Here is a 16168-nt window from a genome sequence, read left to right as displayed (position 1 = left end):
TTTTTCGAGAAAAACGCATCTGAACTGGCATGCCTAAATATTTAAATACAAATAAGTTCTAATTTGATATTTTTTTTACAATATTATTATTAAAATAAAATTATAGCACAAGCGGAAAATGCATTTTTGATTTGTTATCTTGTGAATAATATTTTTTTTCCTATCAAAATTTGAATAAAAACTAAAACAATGAGAAATGAGCTAACGTTATGAAAAGTCTTTATTATACATGTTTTATTTTACATAGTATCGAGATTTCCATTTAAATATGCACTAAAATGACCTTTTCAATCGAAAATTGAACAAACCATGAAATAATACAATTTTTTCACTTAAGATCTAGATACAAAAAAAAAACGTTAGAAATTTTCGATTTTAGAGATACTTTTGTTTTAATTACCATAATATTTTGTAGTTGTTTTCGACCGACCCTCGCTGCCATCAGCGAACTGTTGAAAGCGGTCTGTGTGCCAGGCTAGCCGCAGTTTAATTATCGTTGTGTGTTTATTATGTCCTCGCCCGCCCCCGTGACCGCCTATCGCCCACCGCCCACCGCTGCCCCATTCCCGCCCCCAAGACACAGCACGAATAATATTGTGTTGCTGCAGTTCCTCATCCTCCGTTTTTTATTGGCCACGAAGATTCCCATTGAGTAAGAATTGCGCCACCAGGTAACCGGGTGGGTGGAGGGGTGGTGGGGTGGTGGAGCGAGAGTTTGGGAGTTCCACCAGTGGAGCGGGTGGTCGCTGATGGACTTTCCGCTGCCGTTTCCCGCTCCCTTTCTTGGACACAAAAAAACAGGTTTCTTTTGGCGATTGCCGAATAATGGCGATTGCAAAATTTGTTCACAATTGTATGTGTAACGAGCGTTAAAAATATCAATTTAAGAAGTTTTTCTTCTTTTTTGCTTATAACTTGTAAGCAAAAAAATATATATATTTATTGAAGTGCCACTATTTAAATAAATACGAACCTTTGTGCTCATTTCGTAATTTAATTCTTACGAAAACGCAATCCAATCATTTCACTGCCAACGATATTTGGGTCAGAGCAAGTGAAAGTGCCAAAAAAAAAAATAAATAAATAATTGCGTCTGAAAAGCAGGTTCACATCAGTTGAAAGCTTTAATCGGGAGTCTTGGGATCCCGCGAAAATGGTATGTGTGCCGAAATGATAAGCTTCTTGGGATTGAAGTTGCATGGAAAAACTTCCATTATCTAAAAATATTAAGAGCCAAATATCTAAAATTTATTCTTCTTTTCTTACGATTTCTTATATCTGAAGTTTAAGTTAACAAATTTGCTTGGATCTAAACCTCCGTTCAAAAGTTAATAAAAAAATACTTTTTTATTTTGGTGTATTTCTGTTTAACATTAAAATTATTTAATATGTTTTTTTTTTTACTTTTTTGCTTATTTTTAATAATTGTTAGAACTGATTTTTACTTAACTTGAGATTCCTTAACTTTTGGTATAAAATTTGCTATTTTTCTGGACGAATGTTCTCAAAAGTTATTAAACAAGAAAATCGGCACCTTTTCCTTTTGCCTTGGCAAGAATTTTTTATGCACCACCAAATTGGGGAGAATAGAAATGTATACAAATATAACTCTTAATTTATTAAAAAAAAAATGAGACTGGAAAGTTTGTAGAAGAGATGTTTGAGCAATCATTTTGAAAAGTCGTTAGCTGAGTTACATATCAGCCAGCCTCTTACATTCCTCTAACCAGCGTTTTTCAACACTTAAGATTCTCACACTTGCGTTGCTGCAGCCTAAGCTAAGTCGCTTTTAAACACTGGCTAAATCAGATGTTTTTCGTAGGCGACAACAAATTGGAACCTTTCCGAATCTAGATTTTAGAAGTTTTAAACCAAATTCGTATGGATTTTCCGGACAAAATGGACATGGAGAATGAGAGGGTGCTGAAGCTGATATTTCCCGACGGAGTGCCGGGTAAGTTTGACCTGTGAACCGGCTGGCATCGTCAAAGAACTTAGGGTTTCTGTGTTCGCCATGACTAGACAACTTGCGTGGCAATCCGGAACTGGACAATTATTTGGCCAAACTGGGCACTTGCAAGGTGGAGCAGCTGAAGAAGGAGCAGACACGACTGGCGGACGAGGCGCGCAGCATCCTGGAGCAGACACAGGACCTGGCCATCTCGAACTACAGGACCTTCATCACGACGGCGGAGAACTCGCGCTCGATCTTCAGTGAGTTCCTACGCTCGGAACAGCAACTGGACACGCTGGTGGGCAAACTGCCCGACTTGAGTGCACAGTGCGAGCGCTTCCTGCTGGACTCCGCCGAGCTGAACGAGCAGCGGCGCCTCAACTCCATCACACTGCAGAAGAATGCCCAGCTGCTGGAGGTCCTGGAGCTGCCGCAACTCATGGAGCGCTGCATCCGCGAGGGTCGCTACGAGGAGGCCCTCGAGCTGGCCGCCTACGCCACTCGACTGGGCCAGCACCAGGGACACATTCCCGTGGTCACAGTGCGTTGTCCTTCGTGATCTTTTATGCTCTTAATCCATATTAAATCCTTTCCAGAGCATTGTGCGCTCGGTGGAGGCCCTGTGGCACACCATGCTGGTGCAGCTGGTGTCCCAACTGCGTACGGACCTACAGCTGCCCAAGTGCCTGCAGATCGTGGGCTATCTGCGCCGCATGCAGGCCTTCGGTGACAACGAGCTGCGGCTGAAGTTCCTGCAGGCCAGGGATGCCTGGCTCACCTCCTGTCTGGAAGCCATTCCCACCTCAGATGGTTAGTCTCAGTTTATATTTAAACAATGCCTTCAATAAGTTTTCAGTCATTAGATCAAAAAATAAGTCAATAATTTGTAACTACTCCTCTCTTTATCTGAACTTTGTTCATTTTTCTAATGAATGAGTCTGAATAAGTTAGAATTTAAGTCTAAGCTATATTTATATAAACCTTTTGAATCATAGGATATACAAATGAGGACACCTTTTGTAAGTGGTCCTTGATTTATGTGAACTTTGTTCATATTTCAATCTAGATTTGGATAAGCACTATTTATTTTAATGCCTTTATAAGGCATTTTCAATCATTAACTCTTCTTCGTTTTGAGTGTAAGTTTGTAAGAACAAGTCTAAATAAGTTCGAATTCAAGTCTAAGCTAGATATGTATAAGAATTAGTTATTATAATGCCTTTATAAGGTCTCGAGTCTCCTTCCTTTTATGTGAAATGTGTTCATGCTTCAAATGAACACGTCTTAATAAGTTAAAATTTAAGTGTCCTTGAATGAAGTCGTTATGCCGCGAATTTTTGGCAGAGCTTACTTGAATTAATTAACAACAAACGAATTTTTAAAGTAATTAAAAAAGAATGTCTTAGAATTAGTTTTACAAAGTGTAAATGTATATTTGTTAACTTTACTACCGCACTCTTGTAACTATTTCCTTTTTTCTCACCTTAGCCCAGCAACACCTGTCCAAAACCATCGAGATCACGCGCATTAATCTGTTTAACATCATCACCCAGTATCGGGCTATTTTTCCCGAGGAGGAGGGTAACTCAAAGACCCAGACTCCGTTAAGACCGTTGCAGGGCGTCAGTTGTAATGGCGACCGACTCTTCCAGGCCTGGTTGCACAACAAGGTTTGGACCAGCTTGACCAGCTTCTAAAAGAATTAATATTATTATAACTCTTCCTCAGATCAACGACTTTCTGGAGACGCTAAAGAAAGATCTTGAGCTGGGAGTGGGCTCCGTTGAGACGGTGCTGGGCCAGTGCATGTATTTCGGACTATCTTTCAGCCGCGTGGGCGCCGATTTCCGAGCCCTGATGGCGCCCATTTTCGTTGGCGTGATCCGGCGTCGATTTGAGAGCAGCGTGGAGCAGGTGAACGAGCAGTTCGAGCGGGAGCTAGAGCGCTTCACGCTGATCAACAAGGTGGCCATGCATTCGCATGCCCGCAAACAGGTGGATCCCGAGCAGGAGACTTTTGCGCCACCGGAAACCCTGTTGGATTTCTATCCGCTGGCCGCTCTGTGTAATGGCTATCTGGGTGCTCTGAATGAGTTGCGGCTGTGTGCTCCGCTGGCCTTGGCCACCGATGTGACCCGCTGTCTGCAGCACTCCCTGCAGCTGGCTGCCCAGCGAGTGCTCGCCTTCTATCGGCAGGAGCAGCAGGCATTCGCAGGCAGCGAACGGGAGGCATTCGTCCGGCTCTGTTCGTGCCTGGCCTACGACCTGGTGCCCTATATGCAGCGGTGCATCCACGGCGTCTTCCCGCCGCAGTCGCTCACCGTCCACTTAGGGATTAGCCTGCTTCAGCTGGAGCAACAGCAACTAACCTATCTGCAGCAGACTCGCATTTTGGAGCCCCTGAGGCATCTGCTGCCCATCAAGGCGCTGGTGCAGCCGCCGGAAACGAAGCCAAACGTTGCTCTGCCAGTCGCTGCCGAGGGATGAGTTAAACACACAAAAAAACACACACATGGAAACACAAACACCACAAAGGGAGGTAAATAAATTATACTTTTAAACAAAGTAAACATATATAAACATATATATATATAAGTGTAGCTTATATTCCACTACTTATAAATCGTTAATCTTTTAAGATATTTCTTTTGAAAGAAACTAATTAAATCAGAATTCTACATGCAATTGAAAACAAATACATTTGTTGTTGTTTAATATAAATATACCTATACTTTATAGGAACAAAGAGCTCTTTCATTAGATTTGAGTTTAGTTTTAGGAAGCTTTTGGTCATGGATCCCTGAACAAAAAACTTTGCTAAATTTTTTTTAAGCATACGTATGGACATTAGAAACCTTGATTATTTGCTCCATGTTTTAAGTAACTTTGTTCATAACTAACTATTTAAGAAAGTTTAGTTTCTTTGTTTAATTCAGATATCATTAAATATTTATTTTCAAGTCTAATAGTAAGAAGTTCATGTTTATTTTGCGTGAAAATGTTTAACAAACAAATAATGTTTATTTTAAATGACGATCTGTTAGCTTAAAACTTTGATTAGAGAAACTACTAAGGCAAAATCCATGGTTGGCAAAGCAGTTAGCTCCTTTGTTTAAACCCCATTTTATTTTAATATTTTGTTTTATTGAGTAGAACAAGTTTATGCTTTTTTATTGTTTATTTTTGTTTTTAAACCCTTGCATATGAATTCGAAAGTTTCTACCTTGCAATATAATTTTTTAATTATTTAAATATTAAAAAATTATTTTGAATAAGAAAAATGATTTTTTTTTATAGAAAAACAACTTATTATCATTTAAAAGAGAATTCAAATTATGACTACCTTATAGTTTCTTTTTCTTATTTAAAATAAAATACTTTAATTATTAATCGTTATCAAAATAGTAAAATATAACATTACATATAGTAAAATATAACATTCCCCAAACCAAATTCATAGGCATCCATTTCAAGCTAGATTTTGTAAGAGGTGTTAGCCCCAGCGATTTTCCACTCAATCGTTTTGTTAATTTTACAACATTTCCCGCCGAATAAACTCGCGATGGGGCGCAAGTGGTTTTTCGAGGGGGGCAGGGCGGGTGGAGACTTAGTCCTGGTTGTGTACTGACCCACTGGGGAGTCCCCATTTTACTGGAATCCGCGAGAGTGTAATAATATTTTTACTTAGGCGGCCGACGATCAAAAAGTGGCTCGCTGCGGTTGTCCAACAGCCAGCGCCAAAGCCAAATCCAAAGCCAAAGAGTTGCAATCAGCTCCACGAACTGCCTTCCATCTGAATTTCGGCCAACTGAAGCGTCGACATGGCAGGTCAGATTGCGTTCGGCCAGGGGCAGTCCGGAAAATCCGGAAAATGGCGTGTGCACAGGAGGCAGGAGGGCCGCGTTTATAAGCAATTTTTGCGAACAATGACTAAATTTCGGGAAAAGCGAGCGACGATTTTCCCTCGCCGTTTGTTACTGTTGTTGCCGTTTTTGCAGAACGAATCTGAATGCAGCGCAGAGCGCCGAAAATTGGAAAACATGGCAGCCGAATGGACAACTGACGCAAGAGGGACGGATCACAAACGAATGCACTGCGAGGAGTCGAAGAGAAGACAGTTTAAAATTCACCATTTATTAGGATTTACTCGTATAATATTACATAGTTACAAGATTCTAAAAATTTAGGCTTTACTTTACACAGAAGTCATTTCATTTAATATTATATAAACGCTACAAATACAGATCTATATTTATTGCGATGCTCACAATGGCTCAAAACAATATTTAACACATTTAAAAGAAATACTGGAATATTAAAAATATAAAATTTGAGGAATGGTTTACAATTTGGCTTAAAAAGAAAACAACAGTTGGCAAATAGTTTTACTTTAAAAGAAGTCATAACTATCTTTAAGATCGCAGAAATTCTTATAATTGGAAATCAATTATAATTATAAATTATAAAAGCTTATGAACTATTGAAGACAAAGGGAAAACCACAATTTCTAATTTCAAACGTAAAACATTTTACGTTTTTTTTCGCGGTTATCCATAAATAAAAAAAAATATTATTAAAAACATTTAAAAATTCTTTAGATATGAATTTTAAAAGTGTTCGTACTTAATAGTTTTATTGTTTTACCCTTTTTTGTTTTAACATCAGACCTTCCTACTACAGTTTAGTATATGATTGTTAGGTAACATGTATTTCTGCAAAATTAAACAAAGTGATGGTAAATGTTTTTTTACAGGCATACTTTTTAATTCATTTTTAGTTAAATTTAAAAAGTAAACTTCGAAAAATGTGACTAAGACAGTTTTCCTATTATTGTTGCATTGACTCTCACACAGAATAGTTTGCCAAGAAGTAAGTACTATTTAAGTTAAAATGCGTTTATAATACTTACCACAATTTAATTCAATGTTATTATTATGGAATTTTTGTCGAGTGTCGAGGGCATTGGAATAGGAATAGGCACATGGACATGGGCATGGAGTGTCCGGCATTCAGCGGCGACTCATCGTTCAACGTCAGCGCCGGATGCGTTTGTGGCCACGGCCTTTGTGGGAGTCCCGCTTTTCGGGGAGCAGTTTGTGCCAGAGGGCGGGATAAACTGAGGGGAGAGGAGGGGAGGGTAGAGTTGCATCTGGATCTGGTCTGGGGGCCTGTGTATTTTTAAGTCCACCACTAAATACAAACGAAAGCACTCAAGCACAAGTTGGCCACGATTTCCCAATCGCAGTCGCTCCGGCCTACTCCGCACTCCACACACGCACAAAAAGTCCGTAGTCCGTAGTCCGTAGTCAGTACGGCCGTAGTCGGTACGGCCGTAGTCAAAAGTCCGCACTCGTCATAGTACAAATGGAATTTGGGATTTTGATTGCGAATCGAAATAGATTTTGTGGTATTTGGCAAGCAGTGCGAAACAAGCGGCTAACAACCTGAGTCTGTGTGTGTCTCTCTCTGTGTGTGTGTGTGTGTTTGCGCTGCATATGCTGGTGTGTTTGTGTGTGTTCATTTGTTACTTTGGCATGGACAACACTGCGTATACGCGCTTTATACTGTTTCGTCCCCATCCCGTCCGTTGATTGATTGAGTTTGTGAGGCCTTTTTGCACGCTCGCTGCCTTCGTTTTTGCCAGCCAGTACCTCGTTTATTTTGCATTTTTGCAAAGCCCATAGTCTGCCCATTCCCCACTGGCTGTTTGCATTTGTGTCTGTTTTTGCTGGCCGCTCGCTTTTCGGTTCGTTTTAATTCGTTACCAAGTTGATTTTGTTAACCTGTAAAGCCGATTTTCCACACCTGAGAAATGTTACCAACAAAAAACGGACATGGGGCCAAAATAAAAGTATCTTTTGGGAGGAGCTATGGGGGCGTCTATGGCCACCAAAATAAAATTTACAAAGACCTTAATGCATTAAAAACTTTAAATATTACTATGTTTTTTTTTTGAATTTAAAAATATTTTTAGTAGTAAGTACTTAATTAAGTTTGAAGCAATGCCTGCAAATCTGTAGATTTAGAACAAGCTTACAGGTAATGTTGTTAAAGATATTAAACCCAACTTATAAGCCATTTAGTTATATAAAATAAATAAATAAGGAAATCATTATGATTTTATTGATTAATGTCTGATGTTGAATTGGAAATTATTTTTAAAAAAATAAAGAAGAAGTAGAATAAAAATGAAGTCTAGTTCTTCACATAGTTTTGGCTCCTGAACTTCTGAAGAATTCAACATTAACTTTATTAATTTACGATTAACACCAGTTAAAAATATAAGAAGACATTGATTTCATCGATCATTTTCCTAATTTATATTTTATATTAAATTACGATTTTTCAATTATTTTGATTTAGTGTCGTGTACTTGTTAATAACAAGAAAGAAAGCAAACTTCGGCAAGCCGAAGTTCATATACCCTTGCAGCTATCGCAAGAATTAAATATTTTTGAAAACATTAAAATTATGATTTACTTGCGTATTTAAACCATAATTCTGAAATATTTAACCATTGCTATATGTTGAAGAACTAAAAAAAAATTAAAAAACAGCAAAGTTATAATTTTTTTCAATTATTTTTCCGATTGTTCCTATGGGAGCTATATGCTATAGTCGTCCGATTTTGATGAAATTTTAACCATAATTCTGAAATATTTAACCATTGCTATATGTCGAAGAACTAAACAAAAAATTAAAAAACAGCAAAGTTATAATTTTTTTCAATTATTTTTCCGATTGCTCCTGTGGGAGCTATATGCTATAGTCTTCCGATTTTGATGAAATTTTAACCATAATTCTGAAATATTTAACCATTGCTGTATGTCGAAGAACAAAACAAAAAATTAAAAAACAGCAAAGTTATAATTTTTTTCAATTATTTTTCCGATTGTTCCTATGGGAGCTATATGCTATAGTCGTCCGATTTTGATGAAATTTAAACCATAATTCTGAATTATTTAACCATTGCTATATGTCGAAGAACTAAACAAAAAATTAAAAAACAGCAAAGTTATAATTTTTTTTCATTTATTTTTCCGATTGTTCCTATGGGAGCTATATGCTATAGTCGTCCGATCCGGCTCGTTCCGACTTATATACTACCTGCAATAGAAAGACAACTTTTGGGAAAGTTTCATGTAGATAGCTTTAAAACTGAGAGACTAGTTTGCATATAAACGGACGGACAGACGGACAGACGGACAGACGGACGGACAGACGGACAGACGGACGGACAGACGGACATGGCTAGATCGACTCTACTAGTGATGCTGATCAAGAATATTGCAAACTTCTGACTGAAATTATAATACCCTCTGCAAGGGTATAAAAATGTACATCTTATCTGACTGAGCCTAACCTTAAGAACTGTATCAGTGAAATACAATTTTAGTCCCTTAATTATTTAATTTGTTTTTAAACATAGTGGGAAATTTTAAGTTTATTGTCCTTTTTTTTCAATTAAGTAAGACAGAATGCTTGATTGAATTTTAAGAGATGATGAATACCATTGAAGCGTGTAAGCTGATCCGATCAATGTTAACCTACATACTGTTTTAATCCGTTTGAATCGCGAGGTTAGGCCACAGAAAATCGCCTAGACAATTGAAATCGCTAAAATTCAAAGTCTCCATTTACCAATTGTGTCAGCCCTTGTCTATTTTCCAAAAGTGAAGGAGGAAGTTGAGGGTCAGTGGGTTTGTGGATTGTGAATTGTGGGTGGTTGAATGGCGACGCGACGCTGCTGTGCCATTGTCCGGCTGCTAATTTATCGGGATAATTGCCAAATGACCAAATGGGGAGTTTTATTACAGTCGCAGGGAGTGGCAAAGGGGGCGGGGCAGTGGAAGCAGGATCAGGACTGATGAGCAAAGCACAAAAATTGCCAGACAACGATAACCGAGGGTAAGCAACCCAAAAGGGCGGACACATGTGTCCTCTGCCCTTGGCGCATTTTTAATTGTAATTCATAAATTACATTATTTACCGACTCCGGGGCAGGTTAGTTAATGATGCTGCTGCCATTTGGGGATTGCTCTTCGTTCTCCGCCCCCCTGAAAATAGTTGGAAATCGATAAGGGATATAATGCACACCACATCTGAAAACGGCCACAAAAATGGCGTCTCATAAATGTCAACTCGAAGCTGTAAACTGGCAGCGAAATTGAATTTGCCACTTAACACCGCCACCTGAGTTGGCTCCACTCCCTGGGCTGGGATTCCATTCAGCAGCACTGATTCAATTTGGATACTTTTACTTATTCAACTTATTCGTTATGCAAAATTATTGCCGCAGCGTATTGAGTGGGATATGCCGGTGAAGAAAGCCAAAAAAAAAAAAAAAAGAAGGCGGGGAACTGCTCAACGAGTTGGAAAATACCCTGGGATTTCTCGGGTAAGGGGCGTGTATGTAAATTTCGCAAACAAATCACTCGAGCTTGCGAAATACCCTTAGGGGAATCCTTTAGTTATCCTTTAGCGATTTTTCAAATAAACATGTAACACATTTTTTAGAAATCCACACCCCTTCAGTGAGCCAGCGGCTGCCAAAGTTTGACGCGTTTTTGGGGGCCAGTATCAGATTTCTTGTTTCTTATGCTCTTAGTGTTGCCAACAATGTAATGTGGTGGGATATAGCTAAAAGAAAACAATGATTTTTAAAAACAAGTTGTCCTTAGAAAAGAGTATAATATGGAAGAAAAGTAATACCAGTTTGCCCTAAAAAATATTTGAATATTTAATAAATAAATATATGTCAAGAAATCTTTTTATTAACGAGATAAATCCAAAAAATTGTACAGCCTAAATAGGACTAAAATAGATACAATTTATTTAAAAAAAAAACTGTGTTTCTAACTGATTGAATTAAAAATAAATAATGAAAATAATCAAAATAATAACAAGTCGATTTGGAAGTTTTTTGTATTAGTCGATAGTTATTGGCTAAATAAACATACTTGTATAACCCTTACATAATGCTCGCGATAGGAGGCGGTGGAGTGTTCGTTTCCACATTTTCCAATAAAATTGAGCTGCTAGAATCTGCATGTAACATGGACATAAAGACAGACGGAAAGTCGGACGGATCGACTCAAATATTGATCCTGATTATTAATATATATGTTATACAACAAATACAGTATACCTCTTTTACCAGAAAATAAATAAAATCTTCTCAGATTTGGCTGCAAAATAGCTAGTTACTCATCAAAGTTCTTTGCGTGTCCCGGCTTCTGAAATGATGATGATGATGCTGATACTCCTGTGGATACTCCGATAGCGATGACAACGTGCAGAGTGCGCCTCGAGGACTTTCGGCTGACATGTGTGGGCGCTTTTCTAAGGCTAATGGCCTGCGATGGCTGCCGCGGGCCAAACGCCTCTGACTTTGACGGATTTTCCAAGCAAATTTCGTTAGGCTTGCCTGATTAGCTTCTGGGGAATTTACACACACATCTCCAGGGTGTGCGGGGAGGTGTTTCACTTAGATGAGATAAAAACTTTGGTTTCAAGCGTCTATATATATATTATATATATATTGTGTTTGCAGATTGTGACTACTTGTAATTAAAATTATAAAATTGATATAAGAAAACTAATTGCAATCAATAACTATAAAGATATAAAATATATTCACAATACACTTATAAATATACTTACCATCATCAACTTACTGTAACCGTTGCTAAAAAGTTGACCTTTCGAACAGTTTTTGTGGTTTGAATTAGTTTGAATCAATCTTTAACGTTCAGTAAGTTACTTTTTGGTATTATTACTCTTAATTTATCAGATGCACAATTTTAGTTTACTTTGTTTCATGAAAATAATCTACAGACAATTTTAAAGTATTAATTTAATACTACATAATATATATTATGTTATATATTATTACATTATATTATGTATCCTTTTTAGTTTAATTATTATTTAATTATTAATATTAATTTAATAATCATCTTATTGAGCAATGTGTAGTTTAATTATTACAATTGGTTTATGGGTGATTTAACCAAGAAATTAATTTTCTGTGTGCCTTTCGGAAAACAGGACTTTCCATGACTTAATTAGCGAATGCCGGACGGGCAGAAAGGGATCCTGCAATCCAGAGAGAAGTGCCCAGGAATGCGCGTCATTATGACAATGGCGGCCACCCACTGCACCCACCCATACCGAGCCACCCTCAGCGCCACCCCCAGCCCCACCCTTTTAACCTCGGGTGCAAAAATGTCGCGTTGCAACAAAGTTGAGCTCAAATCTGCCCTCTCTGACCCCTCGTTTCCAATAGTTTGCTATGGCTTTCTTCTCAGTTTTTTCTCAGCTTTTTCCGCTATTTCCTTTCATTTCACAATTTTTATTTCACATATCTGAGTGAGTGTGAGTCGGTGTGTGTGTGTCGGTGTGTGTGTGTCGGTGTGTGTGTGTGTGTGTATATTATATTACTGCAACGCGAACCAATAACCATCGAGCGGGCAGCTGGAGACGCTGACGCTTCAGAATGCCATTGGCTCGGGGTCCCATCCTCGGGCTCCCCCGATGACCTGATTCACCTGTCCGCAGTCGAGTATCTTACGGATACCAACCTTTTTGTTGTTTGCCCACCCAATTTCTTTGTATTGTGGTTATGATAGCGACTCCGGGCACATCCCTGCACGAAGCCACCTTTGACCCCCCACCACCACACCATCCGTCATCCAGTTCTAGTATCCTTTCGTGTGGTCCAGAGGCAATATAATTTATTGAAGTTCTGGCATTTTTCAAAATGAAATTCTTTTTAACGATGATTGAACTACGTACGTGTGTGAGTATCTCATCCTGCTGGTCTACGAGTTTGGGTTTGAGTTTGAGTTTGGGTTGCTTTACGTGGGGGTGGCGATGGTCCATTGTTTGGGTTTAGCACGTTTGGCCTGTCCATTGAACGCCATATTATTGGTCGATTGAAAAGTAAAACATTTTTTATTATCCGCACGTGTGCCAGCTCCCATTCGATCCACCTTGCACCCTGCTTTTATGACTACGAAGAATAAAAAAAAAAGTGGGGAATATATGGTAGAGATGGGGTGGTGGGCGGTGGGCGGTGCTCTGACCACCTGTCGTGCCATCGGGCATCCATAAAATTTTCAGACCCACCTACCCACCTGGGTGTGGTATCCCCCCCCACACTCCTCTGCCACCCCCTCGCAGGTGAGCTCATGGCTTTTATGATACCCAAAGCCCAAGTAGCGAACCACCCAAAACCTCGACCCACTTTCGGTTCCTTCATATTTGATAAGCAAGTTGGCGTTTCTTTTTTCCATGGGTTCCTTTTACTGTTGCGCCCCATCAATATCCTTCAGCAGCTACCCATCTCTTTCTTTCTTTTTCCTTTTTCATCTCGCTCCCTCTTTCTCTATATTTTTTTTCCTCTATTTCCTGCTGTTTGCTATGTGTTTGTGTGTATGTGTGTGTATATGTGGTTATAAAAATATTTCATTCAATTTTTTATTCCTGTTGGCGCTCGCTGCCTCTCTTTCTTTCTTGGACAGCCAGTCCTTGCCTTCTCTTTCGCACTTTGGGTCCTGCAACTTCTTCTTTTGGCCCGTCTTCTATCTCACTTACACTCGCCTGGTTTTATGTCCAGCGATTTATTTTGCCGAGCCAGCGGACCACACGGTTTCTCATTTTTTTTCCAGTGTGTGTGTGTGTGTGTGTCTGTGTGTTGCTTGCTTGCTTTTCCTTTTGTTATTCTGTTGTCCTTTGCTCAGGTCGGCGGTGTCCCGTACACTTAACCACCCACTGACCCCCCACTGACCCCTTACTGACCACACCCCCTTTCTCTGACCCACCGTCCACGTCTTCAGCTTCATAATTTCCCGATTTGCTGGCTAGCTCTCTCCTGAATACAACTTTTCGAACTCTCTCGCTTGCGCAGTGATGCGAAGTATCTAGATAGTGGGACTTAGGTACATATCTAGGTACTTTATTTTTAATGGACATTTAAATCTTCATAATGTATTTGGGACACCATTTTTTACCTAGTTAAAGTTCTATGACATTAAAACTAGGGCTATTGACCACTTCGGAATAGGATTCCTCCGAACCAGAGTGGTTCAGATTTTGTTATATTATATAATACACATGGTTAACAAGTACCACGCTGTACTTAATTAAGGGTCTCGGATTTATATTTACGATTGTTTATATTTGAGTAACTGAACGTATTAAAAGGAAAACAACTCAGAAAAAAAGACATTCTTCGCAGTATTTATCTTTTTTTTTTTGATTAAAAAAGGAATAATTGCAGAGCAATATTAACATTAGTTAAGGATCTTTATAAGTAAATTCGAGAATATTGATGGGCCGATAGCTTTTTGTTACACAACGGGCACTTGTGCATAGCACTTATGGCAGTTCGGATGCATTTTCGACAGAAGACATGTCCACACTTGGTGGCCACCGGCTTGAGCTTGCTCACAATGAGCAAGCAAACCGGGCACTTGTAGGGCTCCTCCTTCTGGGACAAGTCGGGATCGGACCGGATGCGTTTCGGTGGCGTCCCAACCTCGACATCCACTACTTGTGGACTTGCGGACGACTGAACGGGTAGAACTTCGAGGAAGCTGCGAGTCTGGGCCTCCAACTCCTCCCTTAAGTGATCGAGTCTATCCAAAACGGCTTCCAAACGGAAAGTATTCGCCCAGAATGATGAATCAAATTGAAGAGGATAGGGATCGGAATCCATCGTGGCTTATATTAGAAAAATGCACTGAAGACGGAGCTGGGAATACAGACAGAGCTGGTGGCAGAGCCGTCGCTAGAAACAGTAACAGTATGTATCGTTACCCGAAGAAAATTAATATTCTGCAATTGAGTCCAACAATTTCTGATGGTCGAATTAACTGACTTGCTTTGAACTGAAATTATCCAGCCAAAATGAAAAGAAAATCAGGTCCTACTGATTGTTCGCCTCGTTCATTGAAGCTCATGGACAAAGACTACGATACGGAAACTGCTAGAGATTTTTGCTAAATTGCTGCAAGTAATTCAATACAAATTCTTTAAAAACCATAAATTGCGATGTTCATTTACCTTTACTTGGCAGAGAATTAATTTGAAAAATTAAGACAATGTTTTTTAAGTTGTATTTAAGACTGATCGCTTTCAAACATACATTTTTAAACAAAATAAATTTATCCTAAAATTTATTTCTAATTGAAACTTAGTTTGGTTAGGTTTTCTATTTTTTTTCTTGTTAAGAATTGTACCTTATGTATCACTAGCGGGGGGTGATAGAAAAATATGGCGCGTTTCCTTCTTGAATATTTCTGCGGCCGCTGCTCTGAGTCCCCTACTCTTTGTTCTGGTCAAGCTGTGGACTCGTTTCACTTTGCCTCCGCCCAGTTTGGCTGGATTCTCTTCGGTTCCGGCTCGGTTGGGTGGCATTGTCCCCTACACCACCCCCAAATCATCCCCTACAGCCACCCAAGCCGGCCATGTTTGTTTGCACTTTTATAACAATGTTGGCCAGTGCGGGATTAGGCCATGTCGTGTGGTTTTCTTTTCGGGGGAGAACGATGAGTTGCGGTGGGTGTACCCCAAAATATGATGTCATACTTCAACAGTTTGCGGTGTTACTCTGCGTTAGAAGATAAATTTAGCTTAGACATATAGAGAACAACCATAGTTATAAATGGTTTCTAACGGAATTTTGATTTTTAAAACCAAAATAGTTACAGTCAGTAATGAAATCATATATATTAACTTGCTTGCTTAACTTGCGATAGAGGGCATATCTTTTGGCCAAAAATGACTCCATTTGAGAGCATCGGATCTGCTGAATAGCAACCTGAAACTAATTAAGCTCAGGGCAAATAGAATAGTAAAAATGGAAGCTGGTCAACTATGTATCTTAAGATATGTAGTGTGTCCATTTGATGAAGTGTGTTTATGGCACACAAAGAAATACAGAAACTTTTACATCTACTCACGAGAGGGTGTTGTTTTGTGTGTGCGTGTGTGTGTGCTCTAGATTCATTTTTGGGCCATCCTGAGCTCCGGAATGGCACTGGCCAATTTATTTGAGCCATTAAAATTGTATGATAAAGCGAGTCCATTAATTGTGTTGCTTAATTTTCGTTTTAACGCATTTTATCAAGCCAAACAGCGAACGTCGTATCCTTGGGTCTGCACGGCCCTTTGCCTCCCACCACCACCCACCACCAAACCTCCTCGTCT

At 39.2% G+C, this 16168-nt stretch overlaps 2 protein-coding genes across 2 annotated transcripts; one reads left to right on the top strand and one right to left on the bottom strand.

The window, feature by feature from the left end:
• The first annotated feature begins 1805 nt into the window (after window positions 1-1805).
• LOC108138310 (conserved oligomeric Golgi complex subunit 8) lies at window positions 1806-4650 on the top strand. The gene is made up of 5 exons (XM_017260470.1): window positions 1806-1954; window positions 2023-2495; window positions 2551-2764; window positions 3443-3624; window positions 3683-4650. The coding sequence occupies exons 1-5, from the start codon at window positions 1882-1884 to the stop codon at window positions 4439-4441; spliced, it is 1701 nt and encodes a 566-aa protein (XP_017115959.1). The 5' UTR covers window positions 1806-1881; the 3' UTR covers window positions 4442-4650.
• Window positions 4651-14233: 9583 nt separating this feature from the next.
• On the bottom strand, window positions 14234-14675 carry LOC108138199 (E3 ubiquitin-protein ligase complex slx8-rfp subunit slx8-like). The gene has a single exon (XM_017260320.2). The coding sequence runs from the start codon at window positions 14673-14675 to the stop codon at window positions 14265-14267; it is 411 nt and encodes a 136-aa protein (XP_017115809.1). The 3' UTR covers window positions 14234-14264.
• Window positions 14676-16168: the final 1493 nt, after the last annotated feature.

This window comes from Drosophila elegans, unplaced genomic scaffold (genome assembly GCF_018152505.1).
Source record: "Drosophila elegans isolate 14027-0461.03 unplaced genomic scaffold, ASM1815250v1 contig_814, whole genome shotgun sequence".
NCBI classification, from domain to species: Eukaryota; Metazoa; Arthropoda; class Insecta; order Diptera; family Drosophilidae; genus Drosophila; species Drosophila elegans.
This window is presented reverse-complemented; position numbering and strand designations above follow the sequence as displayed.